The 14,954-nt window shown below is 38.5% G+C and overlaps 1 protein-coding gene across 2 annotated transcripts; it reads right to left on the bottom strand.

The window, feature by feature from the left end:
- Nucleotides 1-605: 605 nt before the first annotated feature.
- On the bottom strand, nucleotides 606-14,954 carry AIM2 (absent in melanoma 2). Of its 2 annotated transcripts, XM_017875521.1 has the most exons (6): nucleotides 14,520-14,947; nucleotides 11,208-11,489; nucleotides 6,749-6,882; nucleotides 4,078-4,497; nucleotides 1,606-1,794; nucleotides 606-840 (listed from the first exon to the last, which is right to left on the bottom strand). In XM_017875521.1, the coding sequence occupies exons 2-6, from the start codon at nucleotides 11,467-11,469 to the stop codon at nucleotides 814-816; spliced, it is 1,032 nt and encodes a 343-aa protein (XP_017731010.1). In that variant the 5' UTR covers nucleotides 11,470-11,489; nucleotides 14,520-14,947; the 3' UTR covers nucleotides 606-813. The 2 variants fall into 2 exon arrangements, with proteins under 2 accessions (XP_017731010.1, XP_017731009.1); XM_017875520.1 differs by lacking the exon at nucleotides 606-840 and having other exon boundaries at nucleotides 848-1,794; nucleotides 14,520-14,954.

Here is a 14,954-nt window from a genome sequence, read left to right as displayed (position 1 = left end):
AAAAATCTTTCATCTTTGCCTAGACCAAGATCACACAGATTTTCTCCCATGTTTTCTTCTAGAAGTTTTATGGTTTTAGATGCTTATGAAAAGCCAATGATCTGTTTGGACTTTATTTTTGTATGAAGAGTGAGGAATGGCTCAGATTTGTTTTTTTAAGTACAGGTATCTAATTGTTCTTGTACTTTTTTTTAGTCTTTTCTCCATTGAACTGTGTTTGTACTTTTGTAGAAAATCAATAGACTGTAAATTTACAAGCCTAGTTTTGGCTCTCTAGTTTTCTGTTGGGCTTTATGCTTATTCTTTCTCCAATAACACAAATTGTCTTATTATTTATATACCTTTTAAAATATTTCTAAATCATTGCCCTATGGGACAAAATATACATTTTTAATTATGCAGTATCTACTTTCAAATAATACTGTGCTGCTTCACATGTTGTACAGGATCTTCTAACAGTATACTCCTAATTCTTCCCTCTTGTATTTTGTGCAATTGTTGTCATGTAGTTTACTTTTAAATTTGTATAAACATGTAATACATTGATAAAGTATTTTTGCTTGAGACAAGGGATTGACAAACTAAATGAGATAGTGGGACTGTAATGAATGAGAAACAGATGTTTATTGTGATCATCTGTTGATATTCTGAATTTGTTTATCCAGCAATTATCCTATCCCAATTTGGTGGAAAGAGGAGCCTGTGAACTGCTGCTCTCAGGTAACTTACAATCTGATTGAAGAGGATGTATTACGTATTCTTCAATTAAATGCTGCTTAGACCAGTTGGCTTGAATTGGTCCTTTTTATTTCTCTATGTTTTTTTACTGGCCTTAATAACCTGGATGGAGAAAAAAAAAATGCAGTCTGAGATGCGGTCAATGAGGGGCTCCTCCTCTGTTTGCAGTCACTATGGCCTTCTAAAGTGTATATCATCTTCTGATAAAATTATTTTGTTCCCACCCTTCTATACATTGGTCTATCTTGGATCATACTGCCAAAGTGAATATCTGACCTGAGAAATACACTCCAACTTAGCAAGGTCATATATGCATATATGCTCAAGTCTTGGCCTCCACTCCTACAGAGACAGCAGGCAGTGCAACCGACACTGAGACTTGGGGAAGAGCACCAACTAGTGGCAGGAGATGGGTAGGAGGGTGTGGTGGAAGGTCAAGAGTAGGGGTTTACATGGACTCAAGTGCCCTGAACTATGGTAGGTACAGGCGTGGTGGGACTGGCTAGGGAAATGTGTCCTCAAAGTATCTATTGTCTGTCTACTTTCAAAGACATTACTCAGAATGACTTTTCCAACTCTGGGCAAGGTTTCTGCTTTAGACTTGTAGTGTTACTGAGGAGCTCTTTCTTGGGCTCTGTGTGCATAACAGTATGCGCCTCTGCCTTGAAAAGCCCATGTTCTCTTAACTGTGTATCTAGAATACGTGTTTCCTAAGAGGGAGGTTCCTCAGTTCTGGGAGATGGACGTGTACTAAATATCAATGTCTTCCATTCCATATCCTGTTCAATGGCTCCAGTCCAGCTTTCTGACAGAAAGCAAAAAATATCACCCCCTTGGAGAGTTGACTTTGCTCCATGCAGTTCCCACCTTTATGATGCCATGAACTCCAGATGTCAGCTGTAGTTTTTCTCCATTTTTTGACAGTGTGAAGAATGTAAGTCGAACCTTATCTCCTTCCTTACATTTCATTGTGTCCTCGTTTCTAACCACCAATACTTCCATTTCCCCAGTCTTATCACTTAGGTCAAATAATAAATTTTTCTTCTTTTCTGTTACCTGTAAAAGAAAATCAACACCCAGCCTCTGATAATCTGATTAAGGAATGCCACATCAGTCACACATCAGACATGCCAGAAGAAGGCTCTAAAAAGAAATACAGTTAATTCTTGAACAACACAGATTTTACCTGTGCAGGTCCATTTATATGGGAATTTTCCTCTGTCTCTGCCACCCCAAGACGGCAAGACCAACCTTCCTCTTCCTCCTTCCTCCTCAGTTTACTTAACATGAAGACAGTGATGAAGAACTTTATGATGATCTACTTCCACTTAATGAATAGTCAGTATATTTTCTTTTTTATAATTTTCTTAATAACATTTTCTCCAGCTCACTTTTAAGAATATAGTATATAATGTGTATAACATAAAATGTGTTAAGTGACTGTTTATGTTGTCTGTAAGGCTTCTGGTCAAGAGTAGGCTATTAAGTAGTTAAGTTTTGGGGAGTCAAAAATTATATGTAGATTTTCGACTGCTCGGGGTCAGCAGCCCTAATCCCTACATTGTTCAAGGGTCCACTTGAAGAAAAAGTTTCTGCTTTGAAACTAGCAGGTATATATCTAATAGATGTTAGCAAGTTCACACAGAGGAGGCAGACGTGTCTCACTTAGAATATGCTGTCTTCTATGCCCATCTTTCCAGTCCCAAACTCCCTTCCTTTAGGAGGAGGCCAGGGTGGCCCATAGAAGCAACAACTGCTGGATAGAGAGGATGGAGCTTCTCCAGGGCCAGCAGCCAGATTAGTCAGGGGAAAAAAGAAGACCCTGAGGTTGGAAGAGAGCTATTTTTTTTATTTTTTTATTTTTTGAAACAGAGTTTCGCTCCTTCACCCAGGCTGGAGTGCGATGGCGCAATCTTGGCTCACTGCAACCTCCACCCCACTGGGTTCAAGCGATTCTCCTGCCTCAGCCTCCAGAGTAGCTGGGATTATAGGCCCTACCAATACACCTGGCTAATTTTTGTATTTTTACTAGAGACAGGTTTTGCCACGTTGGCCAGGATGATCTGGAACTCTTCAACTCTAGTGATCCACCCGCCTTGGCCTCCCAAAGTGCTAGGATTACAGGCATGAACTGCCGTGCCCAGCCTGAAGACAGCTATTTAAAACAACCAGTCCAGGAGAGACATGAGGTAATGATGCAAGACCCAGCCGAGAGTCTAGTAAGTAATCAAAGACAAGAAATAATTCACAATCAAGTCTAGATCAAAAGGAAACAGGAGGTTGGTCAGTTATTTAGGAGATTGATCGTATTTAGCTTTAATTTTATGGACTAAATCAATATATGTTAGTGGCCAGATTAGAAGCTGAAAACTGGGATAAAGAACATGACTTTCCTATCCAAGGTCATTTTACACTTGAGTTTTCCAGGAGGACTGGAGAGTCTTCCTATCAATTCCTTCTAAAACTAACCCAGGGCAGCAGAGGTTGTTCTGAGGCTCTGAATGCAGGGGCAGCAGGTTCCCTCTCTATGGTTCTTCAGGTCCTGCCCTAGACCAGAAAAAGTCATTCCACAAGGCTAGTTCCCTGAGGCTTAGAGTCATAATACTTTATTATTTCTCACTTCTATTAAGTCTCCTCAAGGAGCACCTCTGCCCGGCCACCCCACCGTCTGAGAAGTTAGGAGGGCCTCTGCCCGGCCGCCCCACCATCTGGGAAGTGAGGAGGGCCTCTGCCCGGCCGCCCCACCGTCTGGGGAGTGAGGAGCGCTGTGCAACCTTGCAAGTGTGAAGTGACAGCCTTGTATGTGATCTTTTCTGTCTTCCCCAAGTTTGCATTTTCGACATTAAAGTTTACTTTTAATTAAAAATAAATAAATAAATAAGTATCCTCAAGCTAACTCTTTCTTCTGTTTTCTTCATTTAATCACATTAATCACAGTTCTTTAATCCTGCCTTGCATATTGGTTTTTCAGGTCAATTAATCTGGTTGATTACTCAACTACACTTATTTTGCATTCACAACAATAGTCACTTAAAATAAAGATAATACGGACAAAGTACAAAAATAACGCAGAAATAAAATTATGTGAATGAACTAATTCCTTTTCAGAGGCTACTGCGATAAGAGTAAGTTGAAACAGGATTGTGACATTTTGACAATAAAACAATTTTGAGTTTTGTATTAATTTTGGCATGTTAACTCTGCAGTTCTTTAGAACTTTGTATTTTTTTAGTTTGTCTATATAGAAAGACATTAAAACCATTTCTAAAGTCTCTTTAAGATCAGATGGAAAATACGTTATTCTTACTAATCAATATGAAATTAGATATGAAAACTTACCTTCTGGACTACAAACAACCCATTCACAATTGTTCCAAGGGGCTGAGTTTGAAGCGTGTTGATCTTTGGGGTTTCACCAGCTTTTCTGATAATGTTCAGCGGGACATTAACCTTTTGGTCAGATTTAGCATCTAACACACATGAGGTGCTATTTACCTCTAAGAAACCACTGTGCTGATAATATCTTGATATTATAATCATTCTCTTTGGAATGAATTTATCTTTCAGCAGTGTATTAAAAACTTTTACAAAGAAGAATTCCTTCTCTGTAGCCACTGTAGCATGAAACATCTCTTGCTTGCCTTCTTGGGTCTCAAACGTGAAGGGCTTTGTTGCTTTCAGTACCATAACCGGCAAACAGTCTTTCTGAAACCCTTCTCTGATAGATTCCTGCTGGGCCACCCTCTGTTCCTGCTCAGGCTGAAGACAAGAGAAGAAAGATATCAGCTGTGAGTCAAAAAGGTACTATTGAGAGGACCTTCCTTCACCCACAGTGCTAAGCCTCAGGAAGTCACAGAAGACAGGTGGAATCAAGGGAAGAGACACAGAAGGAATAAGAAGAGACTTGAGGCCTAGAATGATCTAGATGGAACAGAGAGTACAGAAGGAAGATTTCAACTCCTGTATTCAGATAAGACGGTGTAACATGTTTTGGAGGTAGGATCCCTGAAACTAAATCCTTGCTTTGCCATGTGCTATATAAAAAGACTTCATCAGATTTCTGAAATATTGCTAAGCCTCGGGGTAAATCTGATAAATCTGATTCCATCTTCTATGATTCCATTCGGGCATAATATATCCTTGTTTCTCTATCCAATACTATCCTAAACATTCATTTTACTGTGGTATAAAAGTAAGGGAGCTCAGTGACCTGCACAGGGCTCCCCAAATTCCTAGGGAGGTGTTGTACGTAACAAAATGTAGATTATGTTTAATGTGAGTTAAGGGGGAGACCTAGGTCAGAGATCTTACAAGTGAGTTAAAGGAGAAATTTAAAAGGAGAATTCATACTACATTTATGGATTTACCCTTAAATAATGAATTATGCACTAAGGTTTACATTTAAAAAATACATCTTATTATTTGAAATTATAAAAAAAGAAATAATTTAAACATCTAAAAAATAGATTTGGTTAAACAAAATATGGTATAGTCACAAATAGATTACTATGCAAATATTAAAATGCTTTAGAGAAATAATATGATAAACTGTTATAACTGACTCAATAAAGGGAAAGGTCCTAAACAGATAAAAAATCTCTTTCTTTTTGGTTAAATAAGTAGTTAAAGCACACACACAAACACAATACAGAGATATTTACCAACATCAATATATTTTTTTCCTAGATGATACAATTATAGGTAATTTTATTCGCTTCTGTGTGTTTTTTATTTTTCTGAATTAACAGAGATAAGATACCTCTTTTGGTTTGTTTTGGGAGAAAATACTACTTTTTAAAAGCAACCTGCCATCTAGAACCAAATGGAAATACAGGGAAAAACAAACAGAGGCATAAAAAGTCAAGTGTAGGAGTCTCTGAAGGCTGTCTCCGATGTGACCTGAAGCTTGGGCCAGTGGAGCTTGGGCCAGTAAGGGGCCCTGATGGGCAGTATAACTGACTGCATTTGGATTAATGCAGGGAAAGGTCAGCTCCACTGAGTTCCACTACAAAAGTCCTTCTCTTTGGTCCATGTATCTTTAGTTGAGTCTTCCAGACTGAATAATGCATATTTTCATTACTGGTGATGGAATCACACCATTTATACTTGAACCTTGTTTTCTGAAAAATCCAGAAGTTTCTGGGCCAAACCCAGAGGAAATGGCTCCTCTAGACAAAGAGAATGAAGTATGTGTCATCAGTTTCTAGAGCTCACACAGTTATAAAATGGTGTAACACCTGCTTCATAGGAAATGAAATTGCATGTGTGGTGGATTCTGTGTTGAGCCTTTCCGATATTGCCTGCCACTCCCTCAGGACTAAAGTGATCATTCTTACCAATGAGACTCTCCAGGCACTACTCTCTCAGCTAAACAGGGCCACCTCACCTTGTCCATGCAGGTGTATAAAGGGCTTTTTTACATTACTTTTAAAAAACAATTTGCTGTCAAGAACTAAGGGAAAATACAGGGGAAAATGAACAGAGGCATGCCAGGTCAAGTGTAAGAGTCTCTGCATTGGATCTCTGATGTGACCCGGAGCCTGGGCCTGTGCAAACCACAGAGTCCCCCACAAATCTTGGGAGCCCTGAAAGGCATTCTCAGCTCCTGAGCTCCCAGTGGGGTAGGCCAAGGCCTCTATTGCAACTACTTTGGACTTGACATTCTTCCTCTTCTACTCCTTTCACTTCCTCACAGATATTAATTCTGAAAGTGTTCTAAAATAGACTTCCTGTAAACAACTGTCTATCTCAAAGTTTTCTTCTTATAGAATCCAAACCATAACGGAGTGTTAATGTGTCCAGGCCCTGACAGAGATTAGAAGCTCAACAGGTGTTTAATCTGATTAATCAGAGGTAGTTCTTGTTTTTGTGACTCAGAGTGTTTTTCACACTGTGGCCTTAATTCCTTTATTTGCATTCTGTGAGATAAAGAACAGAGAACAATGTGGGAAATGACAGTGACAGTGATGCTCTTACAAGGACAAAGACCACTCCACTCTCCTCATCCTACCTTAACATGAGGAGAGACTTTTGGTGCAGCACGTTGCTTTGTGACATCATTTCTGATGGCTGCAGATGCAGCAGGACTCATTTCAGCTTGACTTAGTGGCTTTGGTTTTGTTACCGATTTGTATTTCTTATCAACTGATTAAAAAATGAAAGACATGGCCAATAAGCATATAAACATATGAGCAGTGCACATTTTCAAATGTCACCAGAAATAAATACTAAAACCATATTAAGGTTCTTCAAGAGCAGTTAATTTTTCTTAAAAAAAAAAAAAAAATCTTATTTTAAAATGAAAGAAACTGGACCTGGCACAGACACCTGTAATCCCAGCACTTTGGGAGGCCAAGGCTGGAGGATCGCCTGAGGCCAGGAGTTTGAGACCAGCTTAGTCAACATAGGGAGACCCTATCTTTATAAAAAATATTTTCAAAATTAGCCAGGTGCAATGTCACATGTTTTTAGTCTCAGCTACTTGGGAGGGTGAGGCAGGAGGATAATTTAAGCCCAGGAGTTCAAAGCTCCAGTGAGTCGTGATCACACCACTGCACTCCAGCTTGCATGACACAGTGAGACCCTCTCTGTCTCAAAAAAAAAAAAAAAGACAAGAAACAAAAGAAACTATGAAGTCTTAGTCTTAAATTGGTATAACACTTTGGAAAACGGTTTGGGACACTATTTATTAAAATTCAATATCTACTTACCTTAACATCCAGTAATTACATTCACAGGTGTACAGTCAAGAGAAACACACATACAAATACAAACATACAAAGGTAAGTACATAAGGCTTATAATAAATATTCATAGCAGCATTTTTCACAATGGCCTCAAATGACTAAAATAACAATCAAAAATAGACCAATTCTCTCTCTATATATGTATATGTATATGAGTTTATATGTGTATGTAATTATCAATGAAATGGAATCTTATGTAGTAGTGAAAATGAATAAATTGCTGCTATGAAACAAGGGCTGATTTCTTTTTTTTTTTGAGGTGGAGTCTCACTCTGTCACCCAAGCCGGAGTGCAGTGGCCCAATCTCGGCTCACTGCAACTTCTGCCTCCCAAAGTGCTGGGATTACAGGCATGAGCCACTGCACCTGGCCACAGATTTCTAAGTATGTTCTACAAAGCCTTGCCTTGTCCTTCTATTGAAGGACCCCATCCTGCCCTCTGAAGACTCTCTGTACTCCAGCCATACTGGCCTTCTTTCAGTCCTCAAGCAAGTCAACCCCTGCTGTCACAGGGATTTTCACAGTGTTCCCTCTGACTGAAGCTACCTTTAACTCCTATGCATTTTTCAGAGCTTAGTGCAAGGGTCGCTTCCCTATGGAACCCACTTTGACCAACACCAACTCTAACTCCTGGCTTATGTTAATGCTCCTTTGACACATGCTGCTGAAGAATCATCTTCCTTTCCATTAGAGCATTTGTCTCAGTTAATTACACTCATAAATTTGCCTGTAAGAAAAATATCTACTTTCCCTTTAAAGTATAAGCTGTATAAAATTTGGATTTGTTTTTAACACCTTGTTTTATCATAAGAACCTAAAAGCTTTCCTTGTACCTACTAGCAATTCAATAGATATTTACTGAATGGATGAAGAAATGGATGGATGGGTGGCATGTTGGCTCCTCCCTAATGCCTACAAAATGCAGTTGTATACTCTGGCTAGGCTCCTCCATGTCTATGGTCAGGTTATATGTTATTGTGAAAAGCCAACTCCTAGTCCTGATTTTTAAAAAGACCATGTAACAAGATGGTGGTGTTTGATGACTTAAGGCACTCTCAGGCAGAAGAGGGCCTGAGAAATTATTAGATGTCATTTCTGATAGAATTTGAACAACTCTGGGCTGAAATAGCAAGGCAATCACTTTGATTTTACTAAAAAGAGAAATGATACTGTTTTATGAGGTAGTAGGTACCCTGTCATTACCTTTCAAAGACCAGAAAGTGCTTGACTGTCTGACAGGGATATTGTAGCAGGATCTCTGCTCTAGAAAGAAGTTACACTAACCTTCCAATGATAAGTTAGTTCCATGCAACTGGTTTCAGAAAGGTATGCAGATAAAGTCTCTCTTCTATGTTCACAGCATCGGCGAGAAAACAGCATCAAGGAGGCCAAGGGAATCAACCTACCATTCTACCACATCACATCAGCCATATTTCATCTCACACACAGTGGTACCAATATTTGTGGACAAGCTTGCCTGCCCACTATCAATCTCTCATTTGCCTTAATAATCAGGTGTACATTGTTACTGATTATCTCATTCATCATTTTCAGCATTTTATTTTAATCTTGCAGGACTTCTGTAGACTGTGATCACATTTTCTCTTAGCTTCCTTTTTCTATGCTTATGAGTCCTTGTATTTTCTCATCTTGCTTCATACAAAAGCTTCTCCTGTCTACTAATTATTGCCTCTGTCTTCATGAAAGATTCTCCAGGTATCTTCTACCTTCCATGGGGTGAGGTTGTGAGTAGAAGAGCATATAGCACTCTACATGCAGACATGCAATGGCAACGGAGAAGGATCACTTAACCAAGAATGATAGTAACTGTTCAAAAAAATAAAACAAAAACTTTTCCTACAATAATAGAAATAGCATGGACACACAAAAATTTCCTACATTCAAAAGAGGCCTAAGTATGTCCACGGATGGAATTTGAGAGCGATGAAGGAACTCAGTTGCCTTCTTGTAGAGCGCGCAGGAAGCATACTTTGTGTTTTGTTGTTGTTGTTGTTGTTGTTGTTGTTTGAGACAGGGTCTCACTGTTGTTGCCCAGGCAGGAGTGCAGAGGCGTGATCTCAGCCTACTGCAACCTCTGCCTCCCGGGTTCAAGTGATTCTCGTGCCTCAGCCTCCCGAGTAGCTGGCATTACAGACGCCCGCCACCATGCCTGGCTAATTTTTGTATTTGTAGTAGAGACAAAGTTTCACCATGTTGACCAGGTGGATCTTGAACTCTTGACCTCAAGTGATCCACCTGCCTTGGCCTCCCAAAGTGCTGGGATTAAAGGCATGAGCCACTGCACCTGGCCCAAAAGCATACTTTGAATCCTACAACTGTTACATTTGGAGACTCTCATTTGGGACAGCCTCTGGATGATCTCTCCTGAGTTTCCAAGTTAGTCCCAAACTGGATCTTTTTTAGATAAGTAGAATAACAAAATCCCAGAATCATTAGAACAGCAAAATGGGGAGAAGATTGTAGCAGGGGAAATTTTGTGCTATCCTGGTCAAAGAGAAGAATTAATTCTTGATTTATTGCCAAAATAAAAGATATTTCTAAATATCTCAGCCTATGTTTGCCAACATGCCTAGATTCCTGTCTCATCCCAGATAAGAAAAACACAGGGCAGTTGGTTACATGGAAGTAACATGGGTAGTTACTGCCATCTAAGGGCCATCTTAAAGAACTACACCTTCTAACTTAACAAAGCCCGGGAAAACAACCACTCCTTTCTCTTTAGTGCCTTAGAAACTACCTAACAGTGCCTTAGAAACTGTATAGAATTATGGACGTACATAGTATCACTTACGTGGCTTCATTTAGCCTTCTTATAAACTATGTGTGAGAAGCCATGTCACCCGTGTTGTACACCCACAAATGCTATTAAAAGCTGTTGTAATCTTTGCTGTTACGGTTTTACTTTGAATCCTAAAACTGTTGCATTTGGAGACTCATTTGGGACAGTCCTGGAGTGATATGCTCCTTTGTTAGCTCTTTTTTGTTCTTCAGACATAAAGCCGGGACGTTATCAATTGTTCTTAGTAAACAAAATCAGGAATTTAAACTAAATGTATATAATTCGGATGGAGATGATGAGTGATTTATTGAATAATGTAAAAAAAGTCTTTTTGTTGTGGGTAATTTATACTGTCACTGGAGATAGAGAGGAGAGAAAATCCCTGAAGGAGGATTCTCCTTCCCTGAAGGAGGAGGAGATCATCCCCTAAAGAAAGAAGCATAGTCTGGGACGATAGAAAGCTGGGAAACGGAGAGTGATAAACAGACTGTGTGAAGGAAAAAAGGTGCTCAATATCCTGGTTTACAGTTTTCCAATGCAATAATTTATATTTTCAAGGCTTCAGTAGAATGTGAGAGCATTACATACTGTGGAAATGGAGTTGGGAAAAGTTAACTTTGAAATTCTACATCCATATTCACTGTAATTGAACGGGAGACAAAGATGGGCAAGGAGAAAAGATGATAAATGGAAGTGGTAACCCTAAAGGCTGGAACAAGAGATGCAAACAAAGGCTGGAATGGATTTGTGGAATTTGTAACAAACACTTCCTACAAGTAAAAGGGGGCAAAGAGACAGGTGCACTAAGTTAGCAAACAAATTCCAACAGCGTGCACTGGGGGTCATATCCCAGGGACGCCATGAAAGGAAAGACCCAGGCTTGGCAGAGAAAGGGACGAGGCAGGTGCGGAACTACCACATTACCTTTCTCCTTCTCTTCCTGAAGACGTTTTGCCAAAAGCATGTAATTCAACTTCTGAAAAATATGAATGGTCTTCATCACTGCAGACACTGCACCAGCATTTTGAATCATCAAGTTAGCTACTTGTATTCTGTTTGCACTATGTAGTTTGCCTGTCGCGATATTAAACTCGTCTGAAAGAAAGAACTTAAACCTATCGAGTTCCTCATCAGTGATGTTATCCAGGCCCGTTAGCAAGAGTATCTCCTTATATTTACTCTCCATCTGACGACTTTGGGATCAACCTATAAGGAATCCAAAACATGTAAGATTACAACACCAAAAGTGATTCTACATTCAAAATAAAGCAAGGTGAGCTATTAATATTTTTAAAGAAAAATAAACAAAATGTTTGCAGTAGTAAAAGAGATTTGAACGGGACATAGGTAAGAACTTCTTAAGCAAGGTGATCCCTATTCCTGGGAGAGACATCATCAGAAAGTATACAACCCCTCTGGAATTCTTAGAAAACAGGATGCATCAGCTGGGCATGGTAGCTCACGCCTGTAATCCCGGCACTTTGGAAGGCTGAAGCAGGTGGATCACCTGAGGTCAGGAGTTTGAGACCAGCCTGGCCAATATGGCAAAACCCCATCTCTACTAAAAATACAAAAATTAGCTGGGCATGGTGGTGGGTGCCTGTAATCCCAACTACTCAGGAGGCTGAGGCAGGAGAATCGCTTGAACCCAGGAGGCAGAGGTTGCAGTGAGCCAAGATTGCGCCATTGCACTCCAGCCTGGGTGACAAGAGCAAAACTTTGTCTCAAAACAAACAAACAAACAAACACAACAACAAAAAGGAAACAGGATACATTTTCCTTTTATATTTAAAATAGATTTATCGAGGCATAACTGGCATACAACACAGTGCATACATTGGAAGTATACAATCTGATAAATTTTGGCATATACACATACCTGATGAAGTGCAATTAATCAATTTGTTCTTTCATGGATCATGCTTTCAGTGTCTTATTTAAGAAATATTTTCCAATCTCAAGATTAGAAGATTTTATGTTTTCCTCTAAAAAATTTACAGTTTAATCATTTTATTTGGGTGTATGTACTGTTTTGAGTTATTTTGTATATGGTATAAGCTATGATTCAAAGTTCATTTATTTTCATATGAATATGAAATTTCCCAGAACCGTATGTTAAAAGACTATCCTTTTAATCACTATTTTACCTTTGCAAAATCAGTTGTCCATATATGAGTGAGTCTATTTCTGGATTCTTTATTCTGTCCATCAACCTATTTTTGTATCTTGTTGCCAAAATCACATTGTAGTAATATAGTTGTTTATGTATAGTACCCAAAATAATACACAAAACATTATAAATAATAATTCAAAAGTTTATAACTATAAGATTAATATGCAGAAATGCATTCCTTTATTCTAGCACCACTGCTAGAGAGAAAAAAAATCACAGAAAAAAGTAATTTCCAATAGCAACAAAACTACAAAGTACATAAGAACATCTAATACAATATATTTAAGAGTTTTAAAGGGAACCTTATAAAACTTTATTGGGAGATTTAAAAGACCTATTTAAGTGGGTGTATGTGTGATATTTTAAATGGGAAGATTTGATAAAATGAAGACAGCAATGTTGTCAAATTAATCTATAAACTCCCATCCAAAATCTCAAAGGGTTTTTCATAGAACTTATCAGAATGATCTTAAAACCTAAATGAAAAAAATAAAGACAAAAACCTGCAAAACACGTTGAATTGTTTATTAGCATGTAGCATCCCTACTACTAGGTATCAATACTTACTACAAATGTACAATAATTAAATCGATATGGCAGTGGCATAGAGAAAAATGAACTAATAAATAGAGAGTGGAAACAGGACCACATGTAAGTTAAAGCATGGTATATAATCAAAGTGGCATTAAAAATCACGAGGAAAGAATGGACAACTATAAAAAGTGTTCAGACAAATGACAATATTCGGGGAATGATATATTTGGCCTTTCTCTTATATCATACACAAATATATATCTGGCTGGATTAATTATCTAAACAGAATAGTAATGATGTTGAATAAAACACAGAATTTCTCAATACATTGAAGTAGAAGGAAGTTTCTTAAACAAGGCACAAAAAGGACAAGCCAGAAAAAAATAAAAAAAAAAACTTTGTCAAATGTGATTGCATGCATATTCTTAATTTCTTTGTAGGAAACACACACACGCATGCACACACACACACTAAACAAAGTGATTATACAAGGCAAAAACTGGGCAGATACCTGCAATATATATATATTTATATATATATAGCTAATAGAAGTTTTGCTTTTGGAATACATGGAGAACCATGAATCACTAAGAAAGCAATAAACAGTCTATTTGAAAAGTGTGCAAAAGATGTGAATGAGCAATTTGCTCAAATATCCAATAAACATAAAAAAGATGTTTGACATTATTCGCAATTAATGACTTCCAGAGCAGCAACATATAAAGTGGAAGAAATAAGCCAAAGAACAGGAAAAGATGTTTATGAGTTGAAAATAACTGATTGTGAATTTTAGGGAAGCTTGAATACCCCCATCAGGAGAGTCAATGTTAATAAATTCTAAACTATCACTGTTAATGGCCTCATAATGTTTTTCCTTATATGCTGGTAAGGGCTGGACAAACTCTACTTATACAAGTAGAGTTCATGAGTGAAAATTAAAACTATTATCAGGACCATTTTCAAAATAAGAAATACATTAAAAATATTTGTAATGATAAAGCTATCCAAATGCCCCCATCCTACTGATGAAAGCAAGGAAGGACACTACCTTTGCTGAATATCTACAATCAGCTTGGCATGATTCCTGCTTTCCTACTTGTCTATAAGAAACTAATCTTCCTATAACCCTCTTATATAATAACAATCACATTTTATATAAGATTGACTCATCATTTTCTCTGAAGTTATGTTGTCTTATAAATGAAAAACTTGCATTTTACTTCATAATATCTGTTAACTTAAAAAATGCTTGTATTTGCTATTGGCATAAAAGTCAGTCTTACAAATAGGCTGATAGATAAACCCCAACGGAATCCGAAGCTTAAGGAACACCAGCTCAGAGACACCAGAGGACATGGCTAAAGTGAGTAAAAGATAAATGAACTCATCCTTTCAGAGCTCATGTCCATTTTCCCAGGTTCAAGTTCTCAGAGGGGTGCATAGCATGGCTGGCCTTTCCTCAGTTTTCTTTTTCGGCAGAGAAACGGTTCAGTCTCTCGTCTCTAACCCAGCTCCTCCATGGTGCTTACCTCCTGATCCCTGGGGCGATCAGCAAACCGGGTCTGCCACCTTCTCTTCAGAGAGCTTAACTAACAGAGGGCTCAGGAGAGCATGCCCAAATAACCTAGATGACTTTCAAAGCTACAAAGACTCTGACACTTCTGAACAGCTTCACACGTACCCCTAATAAACACTTCCCGTCACCCCCAGGCCCAGTGTGGGTAGGAGTGACAACTGGAGCTCTCATTGGCTGAGCTGGTTTGGGTTCTCACTAGCAGTCACAGAAGAAAATTTCTATAGAAACTTGTATCTGAGTCATGCCACATAGTTACACTGATCGGAAACAGAAAGTGGCTAGGAAACTGTAAAAAATGACCGAAGATGACTTAGTGATATGCTTTGTGACTAAGGGGCCTGGTGATGACATTTTTTCTGGTATAAACAAGCACACTGATCTCAGAGGG

Source organism: Rhinopithecus bieti, unplaced genomic scaffold (assembly GCF_001698545.2).
Source record: "Rhinopithecus bieti isolate Rb0 unplaced genomic scaffold, ASM169854v2 scaffold_10132, whole genome shotgun sequence".
NCBI classification, from domain to species: Eukaryota; Metazoa; Chordata; class Mammalia; order Primates; family Cercopithecidae; genus Rhinopithecus; species Rhinopithecus bieti.
The sequence above is the reverse complement of the archived record's forward strand: the minus strand, read 5'-3'. Positions and strand labels throughout refer to the sequence as shown.

What these genes read in the sequence shown, in the direction of transcription:
- AIM2 (XM_017875520.1), bottom strand. Translation starts at nt 11,469, where the DNA reads ATGGAGAGTAAATATAAGGAGATACTCTTGCTAACGGGCCTGGATAAC. An exon ending in TCAGGAAGAGAAGGAGAAAG is followed by an intron (nt 6,883 to 11,207) that starts GTAATGTGGTAG and finishes TTTTTTAATCAG; the next exon opens with TTGATAAGAAATACAAATCG. An exon ending in GGTTGTTTGTAGTCCAGAAG is followed by an intron (nt 1,795 to 4,077) that starts GTAAGTTTTCAT and finishes TTTCTTTTACAG; the next exon opens with GTAACAGAAAAGAAGAAAAA.